The 17,081-nt window shown below is 42.5% G+C and overlaps 1 protein-coding gene across 1 annotated transcript in view; it reads left to right on the top strand.

Moving 5' to 3' along the window:
* The window catches only part of Grin2b (glutamate ionotropic receptor NMDA type subunit 2B), a 438,155-nt gene extending 422,188 nt beyond the window's left edge, over nucleotides 1-15,967 (top strand). The window contains exons 10-13 of the mRNA XM_004626083.1: nucleotides 6,048-6,208; nucleotides 7,996-8,183; nucleotides 10,746-10,984; nucleotides 13,291-15,967. Coding sequence (XP_004626140.1) covers nucleotides 6,048-6,208; nucleotides 7,996-8,183; nucleotides 10,746-10,984; nucleotides 13,291-15,147 — 2,445 coding nt within the window. The 3' untranslated portion in view covers nucleotides 15,148-15,967. The remainder of the gene's footprint in view (nucleotides 1-6,047; nucleotides 6,209-7,995; nucleotides 8,184-10,745; nucleotides 10,985-13,290) is intronic.
* The last annotated feature ends 1,114 nt before the right edge of the window (nucleotides 15,968-17,081 follow it).

Raw genomic sequence — 17,081 nt, 5'->3', positions numbered from 1 at the left:
GGCATGTGGTGCTGGGGGATCGAACCACGGTCCCTGGGTTTGCCAAGCTTGTTCCAAGTTGGTGCTTTAGACCACTGAGCCATCTCTCCAGCCCTCCTTTTTTCTTAATAGAGTTCTTCAACACAAATAGATGCTTGTTAAATATTTGCCAAATGAATTGATGTATCTTAATTATTATAGTTACAGAAAGATAAAGTGCATTATTTCCAGCACACACATAGGTATTGGATAAGAGTATCTATAATTAATGAATTAATAATACTCTATACATGGGAAAATCAAGTTATATATTTATTTAGCAATAAGAAAGTGAACTGGACCAGATCCGCACTTCTCGGCCCTGTTCCTTTCCTTCTCTCCTGGCAGCAGGCTGGGTAACAGCTCTCTGTCGAGGAGGTGGCAGCCAGCACGATAGCAGGCCCGCCATGATCATCTGTGGCAGAGGCACGGCTCTCCTGGGGCCCTTTTCTTGCTGCAGGACTGCTGGGATTAATTCACTTGAGGTCATTCCGATGGGGCCTAAGATGATCCCAGCAGCTCAGATGGCTGAGTTCTGATTCACTGCTGCTCCCCAGAGAAGCAAGTGAGCTGACCACTTCCTTCACATTCTGCAGTAGTTCTGGTCTTGTGCAAGCATGTGCTTACCACAGTTACTGGGGATCACATACAGAACCTAGAGGAATGGGTGAGATTTGGCATCCATTGTGCCCCCCTTACCATGTGGTCCCACTTACAGTGTATGTGTGGCTCCTCTTGGGCAGTAGAATGTTCTGCCAGCATGTGAGCTTGCACGAGAAGGCTGGTCACATACACTGAGTGGACTAGGCTGACTTCAAGCCCCCTGTAATCTTTGATTTCATCACCTGTGAGATGCAACTGATCCTTAAAATTCCAGCCCTTCTGTGTTTCATTTCCTCATCTGAACCCCTAACTTGACAATTCCAATCTAGGTGGCTCCTGGAAGGAATTTCAAGTTCTTGGAAGTCCTATGATGGTCAAAGGTTATTTATAAGAAATATTTTTTAAAAAATTCCTACTCCAAGATCAGACTGTTTTAATGTAATTACTGGTCTCCCTATTATATTGAGTTTTAAATTTTTTTTAAAGCTGTTTTTTAAGGTCTTTTCTATTATACTTTAAAATATCTTCTGGTTCTTAATGCAGCTAAATTTTATTCCTCCAAGAAACCCTAGAGAACATTGAATGCCACTCAGGTTAAATAATAATACCTGATAGCTTGGGGTTAGTTTTATTATGAAGGCATTTATTGGAAACATCAGCAGATTGGAAGATCTTTTTCTACGTTCTTTGCCCTGGGCTCCTTTAACATATAATTCTGCATGAATGCAAATTTTAGTAAAGTTCAGGTTGCAAGGACAGTTTTTAAAAGTCTGTGTTGTATTTAAACTTCACAGATCTTGTCAAGCGAGGACAAGAAATTTTAAAAGAAAATGGGGTTTTTTCCTGCTTCAGATTTGACTGATTCTAGGGCAATGCACTCTCCCTGCTGGACCCCAAACTGGCCTAGTTTAAGGAACAAATGAGAGAACAAGCTTTTCCAATCTGAGCGAACATTCCTGTACACAGAACAACTTTAGATATTAGAACTTTCTTGCTACAGAAGCTAACAAATTTGAAAATTCACCATGTGCTAGATATGGTGTTAAGATCTTTTCTACGTATTATCTTAGCCGTTAGATTGTATTTATATTGTTTGATTAATTTTGCATGCCTACATCTGAGATTCTGAGCAACTACTTTGTTTTTTGCAGCACTGGGGATTGAACTGAGGGCCTTGCGCTTGCCAGGCAAGCGCTTATTGTGCTGAGCTATTTCCCCAGCCCCTGAGCAACTACTTTGAAGATAACAATATGCAGTATAATGACCATTATTAATTTCCTGTCACCTTGTTCTGAAACTCTGTATTACTCCTATTATATTTTATTCACTTTAAAACAAACAAAGTGCCTGGCTAGCTCAGTGGGGAGAGCATGAGACTCTTAAAACAAACACTTCCAGAAAAAAGAGGCTCCGCAAATTTAAGTCACTTGATCCTATTCCTGCAGGGTGATATAAGGTAGCAACGGAATTCAAATCCAAATGGTCTTCCCCAAAATGAATTCTTTCCACAGGACTCCCCTTTCTCATTTTTCCCATTCCTGACTGGATGGTTTCTCTGATTATTTTCATATGGAAGATGCTGCAACTATATAAGTTTGCCATGCTATTATATAATTTATTCTTAATAGCTTTAATTTATTTTCAGATATTTTCTCTCCGTTGGTGGCTTATGTTTTCATGATCTTAACTGCTTAATCTTTTCAAGAGAAGTTTGTCATTTTAATGGAGTCTAATGGGGGGCGGTAGATTGTTCACTTTGATGTTGTGTCTAAGAAATCTTTGTCTACCCCAAGGTTATGAATACTTTCTCCTAGAAATTTTTATAATTTTAGGATAGACATTTTAGATATATTATCCAGCTTGAGTTACTTTCTTTACATTTTGTGAGGTTCTTTTTTGCATATAAATATCTAAATATCTCCATGCCCTTTGTTGAAAATGAGGCCACTCCCCCTGAAATGGCCTTTCCCATGTCTGTGTGGGTCCCTTAGAGAACACTCTTTTGTTATAAGTGATCTTTTCCTCTTTTCTCTGTCTCAATGCTGTCACGAGCACTATAGATTTACAATGACATGTGAACTCACGTAGTATAAATCTTTCAGTTTTGTTCTTCTTTGCCCATGTTTTCTTGCTCTTCTAGGTTTTTAAATATAAATTCTTGAGTTTTTATTTATTCAAAAGTACAATTATAAAACAGCATCTAGAAATGTAAAGATGACCTAAAATGAAAAGTGACTAGAAAGCAGTATGGAAATTTTCTTTTTCTAATTTTTATGTTTTGGCAGTACATAATGATGTATGTTCATAGAGGAGTATAGGTACATGTACATAGCATGTCTTGTTTGTTTAATCTACTCCCTTCTCCACTCTATTCCGTCCATCTCTTAGTCTTCTTCCCTTTTGCAAAACTCCATCTTTCTATTTCTTTACTTTTATTTTACTCCTTATTTATATTTTATGTATTCATGTAAGAGAAAATGCGCAATATTTAAACTTGTGTGTCTAGTTTATTTCACTTGACATTGTGATCTCTAGTTGCACCCATTTTTCCCAATGATGACTCGAGCTTATCCTTCTTTGTGGAAGACTAGCACTCCATTATATGTAAATACCAACATTTGTTTACCCTTTTATCTATGGATAGCCATACAGACCACTTCAGAAATTTAGATACTATAAAATTGTGCTACTATAAGCATGAGTATGTATAGATGTTTTTAATTCTTTAGGAAATATACCTAGAAATGGAATATTTGGACCAAATAGAATTGGTTTGCTTAAAGAATCTCTTTGCTGCTTTCCAGTTGAACTATTTTATATTACCACCAACAATGCAGAAAGGCTTGCTTGTCCCCTGGAGCCTTGCTAGCATTTGCCATTGTACGGTTTCTTGTTTTAGTTTTTGGAAAATTTCAATGCTTCTAGTGTGAACCCTCACTAGAAAGTGAGGTATACTCAGTATAAGATTCTGTTTAGTTAACCAAAATTGTTTTGTGGATTTGCATGGATTACCAGTCTTCAAAACAAATCATAGTATGTTAATTTATACCATAACTATATTGGACATGATTATAACTTATATTGATATTTCAGAAAATACTTTGAGCCCTAGAGTATCATAGTCATCATGAGCACTGGTTGTCATTGTCCTAGCAAAGTGAGGATTTATTGATTAAATGAAGCTTATTGGGTTACATTGCTGCCTACCATACTATCTATTCTGTTTCTGATTTGGGGAATACCTTGATTCAAACATCTGGAGTATATACTAGAAAGTTATATAGAAAAACATCCTGGTTTCTATCTCCACTAAAGCAAATTCCTATTGACTTTCAACTTAGTATCTGCCAGGAACAGTGAGGTGCCTATTAATCAGGCCAGTTGAGCTCTGATAACTTTAGGTATCACTGCTACTGTGTGAAGCGGACCCATTTGCTTTTTCTGTATGGATCTCAGTTTTATCATTTGCCAAATGAAACTTTTAATCTAGTAAACCTTGAGTAATCTATCCAACCTTAAAAGTCTTTAAGTACCCTGCATTTATCTTTATTCATTTAAAAATTACAAATCCTTAAAAAATAAAGTGTTTAATACTGAAGCACTGTGGTGAGTCAAAGGGGAAGCTTTTTCAGTCAGGAAGCAGTGGTCTTTTGGTGCATCCCACACCATGGCACAAGCCTACGTTGACTATGGTCAATGCTGAGCAGTGAAGAGGGTGCTTGGGGCTCGTGATGCTCCAGTGGTTTGTGCCCCATGAAACCTTCAAATTCTGAGAAACAAAAGAATGGCTTCTAAACCAGGCAATGCTGAATTTCCAGAATTAGCAGGGTAAATATTTTTTAAAAATTAGAGTTTAGATTTCCAACTATATCTCTAACGTAACTTATACAGTAGGGAATACGTGAAGATTTTAGTCATATTCTATGATTGCAATTCTCCTAGAAGAAGGTCTGAATGGGCCTAAAGTTTGCTAGAAAACACAGAATAGAGACATGCATTCAAAATAATAGAAGAACTTTTATTGCATACTTACTGAGTCCTGGGCCCTGGGTTAAGCACTTCATGTATGTTATACAGTTTAATTATCTATCTACTAGTTTTCATTTTTATCTAATGAAAACTAAGCATTATCATCTTTTTAACAGATGAGAAAATAGTTTTGTTTGTGGTACTAGGGATTGAACTCAGTACCTTGCACTTGCCAGACAGGCTCTTATGTCACTGGCCTATCTCCCCAGTTCCAGATGAGAAAATGGTAAACAAAGAATTTGTGTGGTTTGCCCAAGGTCACTCAGCACCCAAGAGTTCGAGCTGCTCTTCAATTAATATCTATTTCAGTCTCTAACTTAAACTCTTCATGATTTCATTAGAGACTGGCTTTCATTACTTAGCTAGTACATTCAGGAGTAATTAAATTTTTAGCATGAATTACAGTGATCTAAACCAGAGTAACAATTACTGATAGATCACTTTGGTAAACTTTACAGAAGAAAGAATGCTCAGGTTTCCTGAAGAAATTGCTTTGAGTTATCTTTTGAAATGAAGGACATATATTGGCTTAGAGAATATGGTGAGTTTCTGTTAAAGAGCTGCAGTTTTCTTAGGCCTACAAGGGAATAAATTATGCATTCAGAAAGCAACACAAAGACTTACTCATTGCAGGAGAATAGCCAGAAATAAAGCTGATGTCATAGAGGTGAAAATCCAAGAAGTTTCATTTTAATGTGCTAGACACCAGAGATCTACTCTTTATTTTACTAAGGCAAGGACATAATTAATATGGCATTTGATCTTGCAATTTATCTAATACCTCATATAGGTTAAATATGAGCTTTGAATGCTTTGAAAGTCACGAGCAAATTTCTTAGCAAAATGTATTTGACACCAATGCACTACCTTCAGGAATACTATGTAGCTCAACTCACTAAGGCTTTGTGTCCTAAATTAAGACAACTGAATATAGATTTTATACAATTTTAAGAAATAAGAGTAAGTGGGCTGGGGCTATAGCCCAATGGCAAAATGCCTCCCTGTCAAGCACTGGGTCCCGAGTTCAATCCCTGCTACCAAAATAAACAAATAAATAAAGATAACCTTCGCTACTGTTAGGGCCCCAGCATATCTCTTTCTCAGTCATCATCACTGGTTCTGTGCAGTGTGTATTAAAGGGTCACACAAGGTTATGAACTAAAGTCAAGATGGAGCAAATAGAAATCTCTCAACAATAGCCTTCAGTGGATAGTACTGGAATCTGAAGTCTCAAGTCGGCTTCTAGATAGCAACTGCCTCTCTTGATTGAGTGAGGGTGAATGTGTTTGGTGAGTTATAGGCGGATCCCTTCTACTAACCTGCTCATGCTAGCTTAATGTCTCTTCATACTTTTTAAAGTATTGAATCTACCTTGTTCCTTCTCTTTCTCTCTCTAGTTCCAGAGACCTAATGACTTCTCCCCCCCTTTTCGCTTTGGGACTGTGCCCAATGGTAGCACAGAGAGGAACATTCGCAATAACTACGCGGAAATGCATGCCTACATGGGAAAGTTCAACCAGCGGGGTGTAGATGACGCACTGCTCTCCCTGAAAACAGGGTAAGAACTATTTCCATACCCAGAGTGATGGGTTTCTTATGTTCATTACACCTAGATTAAATAGGATGTGTTTGTATATCATGCTTTGTGCCATAAAACATTAAATCAAAGAAGACTATTTGCTGTCTGCAGATTTCCCAGTTACTTTTGATGTTACAATTCAGGCCAATATACAAAGGTTCTTATTATATTTCTTACTTCTATGTATTTTTTCACAAATTGTTCTCTATTGATTGCATTAATGTAATCATAAAACAGTGACTACATAGATATAAAAGTAGAGAGGAAAAATCAAAGATAAATTTCATAGGTCATGCATGAAAAAAAGAACTATGGTCTCTAAAGAGGTGAAAATGATAGTTCTGGTGTACAGCGGACTGTGGAAAAATAAAAGATAAAAATGTAAAAGATCTTAGATAATAAAAAGTAAGAAGGAGCTGTCTGATCTCCAGTTCAACTTTGGTAGGCTTTCTCTGTGAGCCAGCTTTGGATCCAAGAAGTACGCATTCAGTAAAAGATCCGCGTGAAGCAACAGAGTGCGGGGCTGCCTTGCACCATGCACCCTTGGCCTTTTTTCTGTTTAGTTTCCAGAAGCCTCAGTTGTGGGGAGCGATGGCTATTGGACCATTTTAGAGGTTGGGATTTGGGGCCATGTATCATGTCACTAGATACGTTGTAGAATGACTAGCAGCACGGGGACCTCCTCCCAGTTCCCTGCAGCTCTGGGTCTGAGCTAGAGCCACCTAGATGAGTGGCTGCATAAAATACTGCAGGATTCTTATTACACATAAATAAAACCTTAACAGATTGCAGAGGATGGTGTAGGAAGGCTTCAGGTAGCCTGAACCCTGGTATGGCCAGAATTCTCAGACATATTGGAGCTGTGAGGGTTTTTGTTATGGTCCTGTCCTGAAGATCAGCTTTTATAAAATGTCCTGTGTCATATCATGCAAGCTTACTTTTTTTTTTCTAAAGGAGGGAGAACACTACTCACCGTACAGAAGTGGCAGATAAGGCATGGTATTCTTTTCAGAGCTATAAACTGTACAGCTTTATCTAAATTTCTTCCTCTGCCTTTCTTGTGTATAAAATCTTAGTTTTTTAACATTGATTCATGCCTTCCTGTCCTTACTCCTAATCTTATCAAGCACAATACATAAAAGGAAGGTTTTATATGTTCAGGAATTGGAGAGGTCTGAGCTCCTTATATGTTGCCTGCTTTTCTAGGGCCTCACATTTACTCTCACACAGCCTGTGTTGCCACAGTCCCACCGCGTACTTCTTTCCTTGTGCTGCACCACACAATACCAGGACCTCTACGGCCACAAAAATAGCACTGCCCATCTATTGAAACATGCACACCTACACTTATCACTTCTCTGGACTGTAATGAACTGAGAAATGAAAGATGTTATATAAATCTTACCCATGCTATTTGTTATCATTGTAGTGCTTACTTTTCATTATTTCTGTTATTATTTTTATTGATTCCTTTTTACTCCTTCTCCTTTTCAGACACAGCTTATGAGTTGGCTTCAGGCCCAACTTGCATTCTTATTATTCCCAGTGGGAGGCAAAGAACTCCTCCTTCCAACCTGAAATCACATAATGAACAGCCTGGGATTCAGGCGTTGGATTCTGGCCATGGTCCAACTTCAGCCTTACTTGGAGCCAGCTCCCTCCATAGCTTTCTGGATCCCTGGTGCCTTATATCAATGGCCCCATAGGTAGTTTTTGTTCTAAAATTCCTGCTCTGGATTTTGTGTGTCTGCTTCTTTCTTGTGCAGGAAACTGGATGCCTTCATCTACGATGCCGCAGTGCTGAACTACATGGCAGGCAGAGATGAAGGCTGCAAGCTGGTGACCATTGGCAGCGGCAAGGTCTTTGCTTCCACTGGTTATGGCATTGCCATCCAAAAGGACTCGGGGTGGAAGCGCCAGGTGGACCTTGCTATCCTGCAGCTGTTTGGAGATGGTAAGTCAAAGGAAAGGAAGCCCTTACCAGTGGTCAGACTGCGGCATCAGCCTTTCTTGTTCATCTGTTCACCCAGCCTGTGCAGTTCCAAAAAGCGTTTCACAATTTAGGATGGGATTTGAGGCTATATATTCGATTCCTAGGGCTGACATAGCAAGGTACTGCAAACTGAGTGACTTAAACAATAGAAATGTCTTCTCTCCAAGTTCTGCAAGTTAGGAGTTTGGAATCACGGTGTCTGTGAAATTAGTTTCTCCTGAGGGCTACAAGAGAGAATCTGTTTCATATCCCTCCCCTGGTTTCTGACAAGCTTTCTGTGAGGAGTTCCTTCGTTTGTTTGTTTGTTTGTTTGTTTATTCATTTATTATATATTTTAGTGCAGGGTCTACAGGGTCTCAGTACACAGATTGAACTTGTAGTGATCCTCTTGTTTTCAGGCCAGCACAGCACACCTGGGATTGAAACCCGGTCTGTGCTCCTGCCTAAGCAGGCACTTTAGTCCACTGAGCTATCTGGCCAGCCCTGTTCCTTCCTTGATTTATAGAAGCATCATCTGACTTCTGTCTTCCCCTGATTCACGTGGATATCTGCCTGTACATGTTTTCTCTCTGTACATCTATGTCTGAATTTATCTTTCCCTTAAGACTAGTCCTAGTGTCAGGTGCCCACTGTACTCCAGTATGACTTCATCTTAACTGATTACATCTGCAGTGACCATAGTTCCAAACAAAGTCATATTATAAGGCTCTGGGGGTTATGACTTTATAATGTGAACTTGGGAGTAGAAGGACTCAATTTAACCTATGTTGGATGAAAGGTGGTGGAAGAAATTAAAGTCGTTGGTCAAGAAGGTACATTTCAAGATTGTAAAGTATAAACAACCCCTCAGGAATACAGTGGGCAAGACTCATGGCAGATATTATAGCCAGCCACCTCCCAAGTAGCCCAAATAGTAGATGGAACCGTGGGAGGACTTGGCTGTTTATATGCTCTGAGAAAGGGCCAAGAATTCAAAGTGGGGCCATTTTCCCATGCTTTCCTTTCTCCCACCCTGCTCTTGTAGCTGGAAGAGCTTGGAGACAGCGAGGGTCCTCAACAGCAGATATCATAAAGCACTGCCCCAGGCTATTCTGGTAGCAGGCTGAGAAGCCAATTTGCATTAAGAAAAATCCCTTCGACCTATTATACCCTGGTTTCCTGAATTTTTCTTCACTATGTTGTCCAAAGCACCTACTCTTCTTGTCACCCACATAGAAACTAATCCAGTTACAGATAAGCAGAGTCACTCTGCATGGCTCCAAAGGCCATCAGCCAAGTGGCTTTGTAAATTGGGTCTGCAGAATTGTGGTTGTTAGGGGTGAGATCTAAAGCCAAAGACCAGAGGTGGATTCCCAGACTCCTGGTAAAGTTGATTGCTCCACTAGTTAATAGGCAGTTGTAGCTGGAGTGTGAACAAGCAATTTTGATATAAGAGCTTCTGCAATTTTGTAGTTGTTGTCACTTATAGGAAAAACTGGAGCCCGTAAAATAGTAGAAAGGATTTGTAAAAGTTGTCAAAGCTTTAATAAGAAAATTCAAAGTTCTTTTTTTTTTTATTTTTTAACCAAACTGAACTGTTGGAACAGATAGTTTTCTTCATGAGATTTTTAGAATATTGCTTGCTTGTCTGGGATGAGAGGTGTTCCTGAGCATGTGATTTCATTTGTTTTCCTTATATCTAGGGTTTCTTCCTTTCTGATTTCTAATAGCCAGTGAAGTGGAGGAGGCAGGTCTGATTTTAGTGGTCTTGTTTTATTCAAGCTTACTCCTCTTTTGCATTTCATATTTTCCACTACAACATAGCATCTATAAATCAGAGGGACTCTGAGGTATTTAATAAATCAGTCTCTCTGCTGATCTCTTTTGTCTCCTTTCCCTTCCCAATCTGCCTGGCACAGTTTTGAGAGAATATTTCTGAGTTGCACCATTATATGATTCCCCACACTCTCTGTAAAGTTCAAAGTGCTTCGTCTGATAAAGAAGTCCTTGGAATTCTCCCATCAGTCTTTTATTCTGCTTGTTTTGCCAACTATTATTCAGCTCTTCATGTTTTCCCTAAATGAGCCTTGAATTTTCAAAGCCCCTTCCCTTAAACATACTACTCTATCTGCCTGGAATACCTTCTCATAAAAAACAAAAAAATATATATTTCCCTGCTGTGTCCATTCCCAAGTCCCCCTGTGAAAACCCATTGATAATTCTGAGTGTCGCCAATTTGAACAATTCCCTATGTCACATATAACTCAACATATACCAATTTATACTGGATAAAGGATAGCAGCAGCCATATGTCATGTATTCATATCATCTGCCACGCCTGCATTAAGTTTTCATTGAATATTGATTGTATACATTGATGAATTGATATATACTGTGACATTAAAGTAATTACTAACTTGCTCTCATTTTTTTTGTGTGTGTCTCCCTGTCTCTTCCTTATGTTTTTTCTCTCTTCCTCGATATTCCTCTTTCCCCTTTCCTCCCCTTCTCTTTTCTTCCTCCTCTATCTGTTTTTCTTCCCAGGGGAGATGGAAGAACTGGAAGCTCTCTGGCTCACTGGCATTTGCCACAATGAGAAGAATGAGGTCATGAGTAGCCAGCTGGACATTGACAACATGGCAGGTGTCTTCTACATGTTGGGGGCAGCCATGGCACTCAGCCTCATCACCTTCATCTGTGAACATCTTTTCTACTGGCAGTTCCGGCATTGCTTCATGGGGGTCTGTTCTGGCAAGCCTGGCATGGTGTTCTCCATCAGCAGAGTAAGTACCTTGAGTGAGATGCCTAGGGCTTGTCAAACTGGCCTAAAAGTCACTGGGACCACATAGCGAAACCCAAGAGAGCACTAAGTCTGGCCTTATGTTGCTAAAGCAAGAAACCACATCACGTGCATTTCCCCAGGAATTTGCGTGATGTAATTTCAGGTGGCTCAAAATATGGGCAAAACTATACTTCCTGTAAGAAATAGATTTCTAAGTGAGGTTTGGGCATTTGGTTCTCATAAAGAACTGGAAGGTCTATCGAAATGGCTCTCTTTCCAAATGCCCTTCATCACCATTAGCTGATTACATGTAGACCTTATTAATTATTTGATTCTTTTAAAAAATCACATTTCTGTTGAAACAGTGCACTGTGACATATCCTCTTATTCTAACATACAAAGATACACTATTAGTGGACTCACTCCTCCTATGTTTTAACCATGTGTGCGTTATGGGAAGTTAAAGAACCTAACAAGCCCTTCAGAAATAACTCCTGACTCATAAGAAATTTATAACCCAGAGACTTCCATAATTGGAACAAGAGTATAGCTCTTAGGTCATTTTTTTTTCTTGGAATCTCTTTATTTCTAGTCCAAGTGAAGCATTTGGAAGACAATCTTGCATCTGAACTACAGGTTACAGGGAGAAGTTTTTAAAAAGAGTGGGCTTCTTTTGATTTTATTAATAAGATTGTGAAACTCATGAAGGGCAAACTCAGGCGACTCTTTAGGATTGAGATCCACATTCCAGATATGGCCTACTTTAACTCAAATGGAGTTATGAAAGAAAATGGATATCTCATTAAATTGTTCCATCCTTTGGTCATTTTCCCATAGTATTTGACTGAGAAGGCACAATTTCTTCATTTCCTCTCTGGCTGGGAGTTAATTTGGGGCACTCAGTAACATAAGAACAGCAGCACCGAACTTACGGTGGCTTTGGACCCTCAACCCCACTACTCCAGTGTGTGGCCCTTCCTAGATCCCATGTAGAGGGAGGACAGAGGAAGTGGCAACCAGTGACCTTGATAGGAATTCTAGTCATAGCCCTTTGACATAATCAGCCCCTTTACAGAGAGACTTGCTTGCCATTTTCTCCTGACTATCACCAAGAAGGACTAGAAAGGAAGAACAGGAGTGAAGGTAGAGCATCCTCACCTTGAAGATCTTATATCTTGAGATGCCCTCCCGCGACAGAAGATGCACTCTTCTTTCTCAGCCAGCTGCAATCTGTTCTCTACTTGCCACCCACTGGGACAATATCCATTTCCAAATTAACCCCCTTTGTTGTATAGACACAATTCAAAACCCTTTGGATACCTTCCCCTTCCAGAGAGAAAAGTCTTCCCTTCAAGTCAGGGAGCAAAAGGGGAGCTGTAGGCTGGCTCTGTGTCAGAGGTAGATGCAGGGGCCCCTCCAGGAGCCCAATTCTTTCCTCCTCACAGATGCTCTCCTTCATACAGGAAGGGAGTTTCTATCAATACTAATTTGATAAAACTCTAATTATTTATAGTAATATTAAGTGAAAAAGTAGAAGAAAGAAAATCGGAAACTAAGAGAATACAGGAGTTTACTCAACAAGGGAATTATTTATTCATAGTTAGTGTTTGATATTTGTCCCAATTCTTCTCTCCCACAGTGTAGAGTGCAGCAGGAAAAAAAAATCCTTCTTTGACCCCAGGGCTTCTTAATTCTCTGCATGAATTTGGTTCATGCTTGGCTACAGAACAGAATTGCTCAGCTGTTATTTGGTGACTGAAATTCTAAAAGCTGCTCAAAATTTGTCAAACCCAGAAAAGAGTGGCAATTGTGAGCTACTGAGCCCCACTGTGCTCACTGCGAGCCAGGCGTGGCGGCCAGGGCAGAGCAACCTCTGTGTCTGTAGAACTTTCCACGGACCTCCAGGTGACGGGTGATGTGTTTTTGACCATGGGTTCATATCATGGGCTTATTTTTAAAATGCAAAAATTTAGACGGAGATTTTTAAAAATCAAGGTAAGTCCAGAGTGGAGTTGAGGCAAGAATATCAAGTTTTGTGAGTCCGGCGTTTTTGCTCAAGCCTCTCAGCACCCTCTCTGACAGCCACATCATCAACCTTAGCTCATGGTAGGAAACTTGCTGAATTCTGGAAGATAAACCAGATGGGCTTCTAGCCACATCTTACATAAGTATATTAATCTTCCTGCTTCAAGGTTTCCCTGGCATTTTCTTAACCAGATAGACAATGAGCAGTAGGAGTACATTGATTATGGTCATTTTTAGTGTCATAGCCTTGTCACTGAGCCATCTCATCCTGTGTCATTTCAGGGTATCTACAGCTGCATCCATGGGGTGGCTATCGAGGACCGCCAATCGGTGATGAATTCCCCCACTGCGACGATGAACAACACACACTCCAACATCCTGCGCCTGCTCCGCACGGCCAAGAACATGGCCAATCTGTCTGGTGTTAATGGCTCCCCACAGAGTGCCCTGGACTTCATTCGCCGGGAGTCATCTGTGTATGACATTTCTGAGCACCGCCGCAGCTTCACGCATTCGGACTGCAAGTCCTACAACAACCCGCCCTGCGAGGAAAACCTCTTCAGCGACTACATCAGCGAGGTGGAGAGAACATTTGGCAACCTGCAGCTGAAGGACAGCAATGTGTACCAAGACCACTATCATCATCACCACCGGCCTCACAGCATCGGTAGCACCAGCTCCATTGACGGGCTCTACGACTGTGACAACCCACCCTTCACCACCCAGCCGAGGTCCATCAGCAAGAAGCCCCTGGATATCGGCCTGCCCTCCTCCAAACACAGCCAGCTGAGTGACCTGTATGGAAAGTTCTCCTTTAAGAGTGACCGCTACAGTGGCCACGACGACTTGATCCGCTCGGATGTCTCTGACATCTCCACGCACACGGTCACCTATGGCAACATTGAGGGTAATGCAGCCAAGCGCCGTAAGCAACAGTACAAGGACAGCCTGAAGAAGCGGCCAGCCTCCGCAAAGTCCAGGCGGGAGTTCGACGAGATCGAGCTCGCCTACCGTCGCCGACCGCCCCGTTCCCCTGACCACAAGCGCTACTTCAGGGACAAGGAAGGCCTACGGGACTTCTACTTGGATCAGTTTCGAACCAAGGAGAACTCTCCTCACTGGGAACATGTGGATCTGACCGACATCTACAAGGAGCGGAACGATGACTTTAAGCGCGATTCTATCAGCGGAGGAGGGCCTTGTACCAACAGGTCTCACCTCAAACATGGGACAGGTGACAAACACGGTGTGGTCAGTGGGGTGCCAGCCCCCTGGGAGAAGAACTTGACCAACGTGGAGTGGGAAGACCGGTCCGGGAGCAACTTCTGCCGCAGCTGTCCCTCCAAACTGCACAACTACTCCACTACAGTGGCAGGACAGAACTCGGGTCGGCAGGCATGCATCCGGTGCGAGGCCTGCAAGAAGGCAGGCAACCTGTACGATATCAGTGAGGACAACTCCCTGCAGGAGCTGGACCAGCCGGCAGCCCCCATGGCAGTGACGTCAAATGCTTCCACCACCAAGTACCCTCAGAGCCCAACTAATTCCAAGGCCCAGAAGAAGAACCGCAACAAACTGCGCCGACAGCACTCCTATGACACCTTCGTGGACCTGCAGAAGGAAGAAGCCGCCTTGGCCCCGCGTAGCGTGAGCCTGAAAGACAAGGGTCGTTTCATGGATGGGAGCCCCTACGCCCACATGTTTGAGATGCCAGCTGGAGAAAGCACCTTTGCCAACAACAAGCCCTCAGTGCCCACTGCCGGACACCACCACCACAACAACCCCGGCAGCGGCTACATGCTCAGCAAGTCGCTCTACCCTGACCGGGTCACGCAAAACCCTTTCATCCCCACTTTTGGGGACGACCAGTGCTTGCTCCATGGCAGCAAATCCTACTTCTTCAGGCAGCCCACTGTGGCAGGTGCGTCGAAAGCCAGGCCGGACTTCCGGGCCCTTGTCACCAACAAGCCAGTGGTCTCGGCTCTGCATGGGGCTGTGCCAGGCCGTTTCCAGAAAGACATCTGTATAGGGAACCAGTCCAACCCCTGTGTGCCTAACAACAAAAACCCCAGGGCTTTCAATGGCTCCAGCAATGGGCATGTTTATGAGAAACTTTCTAGTATTGAGTCTGATGTCTGAGTGAGGGAAGAGAGAGGTGAAGGTGGGTATGGGAGGGGTAGGGCTGTGGGTTGTGTGGTGCGCATGTCATGTCACAGAGGGGGTCGGGGATGAACTTGATTCCCACTTGCTCCTTTTGTCTTCTTTTAATTTATTTATGGGATCCTGGAGTTCTGGTTCCTACTGAAGGCAACCCTGGTGACCAGCACCATCTCTCTTCCCTTTTGCAGTCCTCCCTTCCTCCCCGCATCTGTCTGCCATTTCTGGTCCCTTGTGAGAGGATGAAGTGGGCCCTCTCAGTGCAGGAGGGTGGAGAGAAGAGAGGAAGCACTCCATGCGAGTGTCTTCCTGGCACAGAAGAGCTCTTTGTCATGCACTTTGAGTGAGGCCAGGAGAGCAGAAAGGGGCCGTAGGAGCACAGGAGTAGCTTTCCCCAAACTGATCCTTCTGTTTAGATGGGAAAGTAGCGTATCCAAGTGATACCAGTTAGCATTCAGCTCGTGAATGAAAAGAAATTTTTGCTGAATTCTTTTTGTATAGATGACATCTGCCTAGGGTTTGGGTGCGAAGCAGAGGGTGCAAGGCCATGTGTGTTTATATATAAGCCAAAAAAAAAAAAGGTGTTTGCTTTAGCTCCGTGAGACTCTTTAGTGGTGAGCTGGAGTGCGAGGTCATTGGTGGATGAGTGGGTTCCTGAGAAGACTGGAAAGTTCATTTTGACAGTGTTTCATGTGCATTGGAAGCCAGCATAGGGGCATTGTGAGGGCATGTATGTCCAGGCACACTGGCATACACCTGCAGTGGAGGGCTCCAAATGCGGAGAAGACAACCTTGACTCCTTATGTTGTTTCTCTCCTTACCCCTGTGCGATGTGCTTGCTTTGGCTTATATAGAAACAGAGATGGTCATGTGTCACCTGAACATTGGCTGTCTTTCCCCTTCACCTTCCAGAATGAAGAGAAGAGACCAAAAAAGGGAATGAGACAATCCTACAAAATCAGGATATAAAAATTATTTTTTCAGCAATTGCCAATGGTTTCAACTAGTTTGGACCAAGAACTATTCAGGAAGGCTATAGGGAAACAAAAGCAGCCATGATTCTTTTGCCCACACTTGAGAGCAAAAGATTCTATAAAGTTCCTTTGATCTTTTTAGACCCTCAACAGGCTAAGGTTTGGGGAATAAGACTTTGAAAGAAGAGGGGAATCCTGTGTGGTAGGATAAGTGAGAGAGGGGGATGTTTTCAATGCTTTGATCCCTTCTTACTTAACCTGGAGCTAGAAAAACAGGCCTGTTCCCCCCAGAATTGACAACAGATAAGGGGAAACAGACAGTAAGAGAAATGAGCCTCATGAGCACAGCTCAGGAAGCCTGGAGAGAAGGGAAGAGATTCAGAAGTGGGAGGAGTAGACAGGAGTGCTCCTCCCGCCCCCTCTCTGGGCCTGGCTCCCTAGGAGTGTGACTGGAGCCCAGTGTGAACATTCTTGGTAGAGCCCTTCTACGCTCCTGCAGCACCTCTGTTCCCTCTCACATTGTACCATTCAGAAGTAAATATATTCATGGAGGAGAAATGTGCGTGTGTGCACATACAAATCCAGGGATGAGGGTATTGGCAGAGATGTGCCCCTTACTTCAAGTTGGAAAACTGGGAAGGAAAAAGAATATTTGTCACTGCCGGTCCCATCAGCTGGGGTAGGAGTATTCTGTGGGTCTGTCCCACTGTCCTGCCACCCTCCCCTCAATCAGGGTGACATCCAAAGGTCTGTCTGGAAGCTTGACCACAGGACCGCATCATTGTGCACAGGATACATAGACCAGAAAGGTGCTCGTCCTCCTCTGGAAGAAAGCTGCCATGTCTCTTCATGTCCACTCTCCAGGGCTGCTCTTTGCCTTCCTGTCCACCCTGCCTCCAGATCCTTCCTCATTCCCTGCTCTCGAATGCCTCCCCGTCCCCA

This window comes from Octodon degus, unplaced genomic scaffold (genome assembly GCF_000260255.1).
Source record: "Octodon degus isolate 3935 unplaced genomic scaffold, OctDeg1.0 scaffold00012, whole genome shotgun sequence".
NCBI classification, from domain to species: domain Eukaryota; kingdom Metazoa; phylum Chordata; class Mammalia; order Rodentia; family Octodontidae; genus Octodon; species Octodon degus.
The sequence above is the reverse complement of the archived record's forward strand: the minus strand, read 5'-3'. Positions and strand labels throughout refer to the sequence as shown.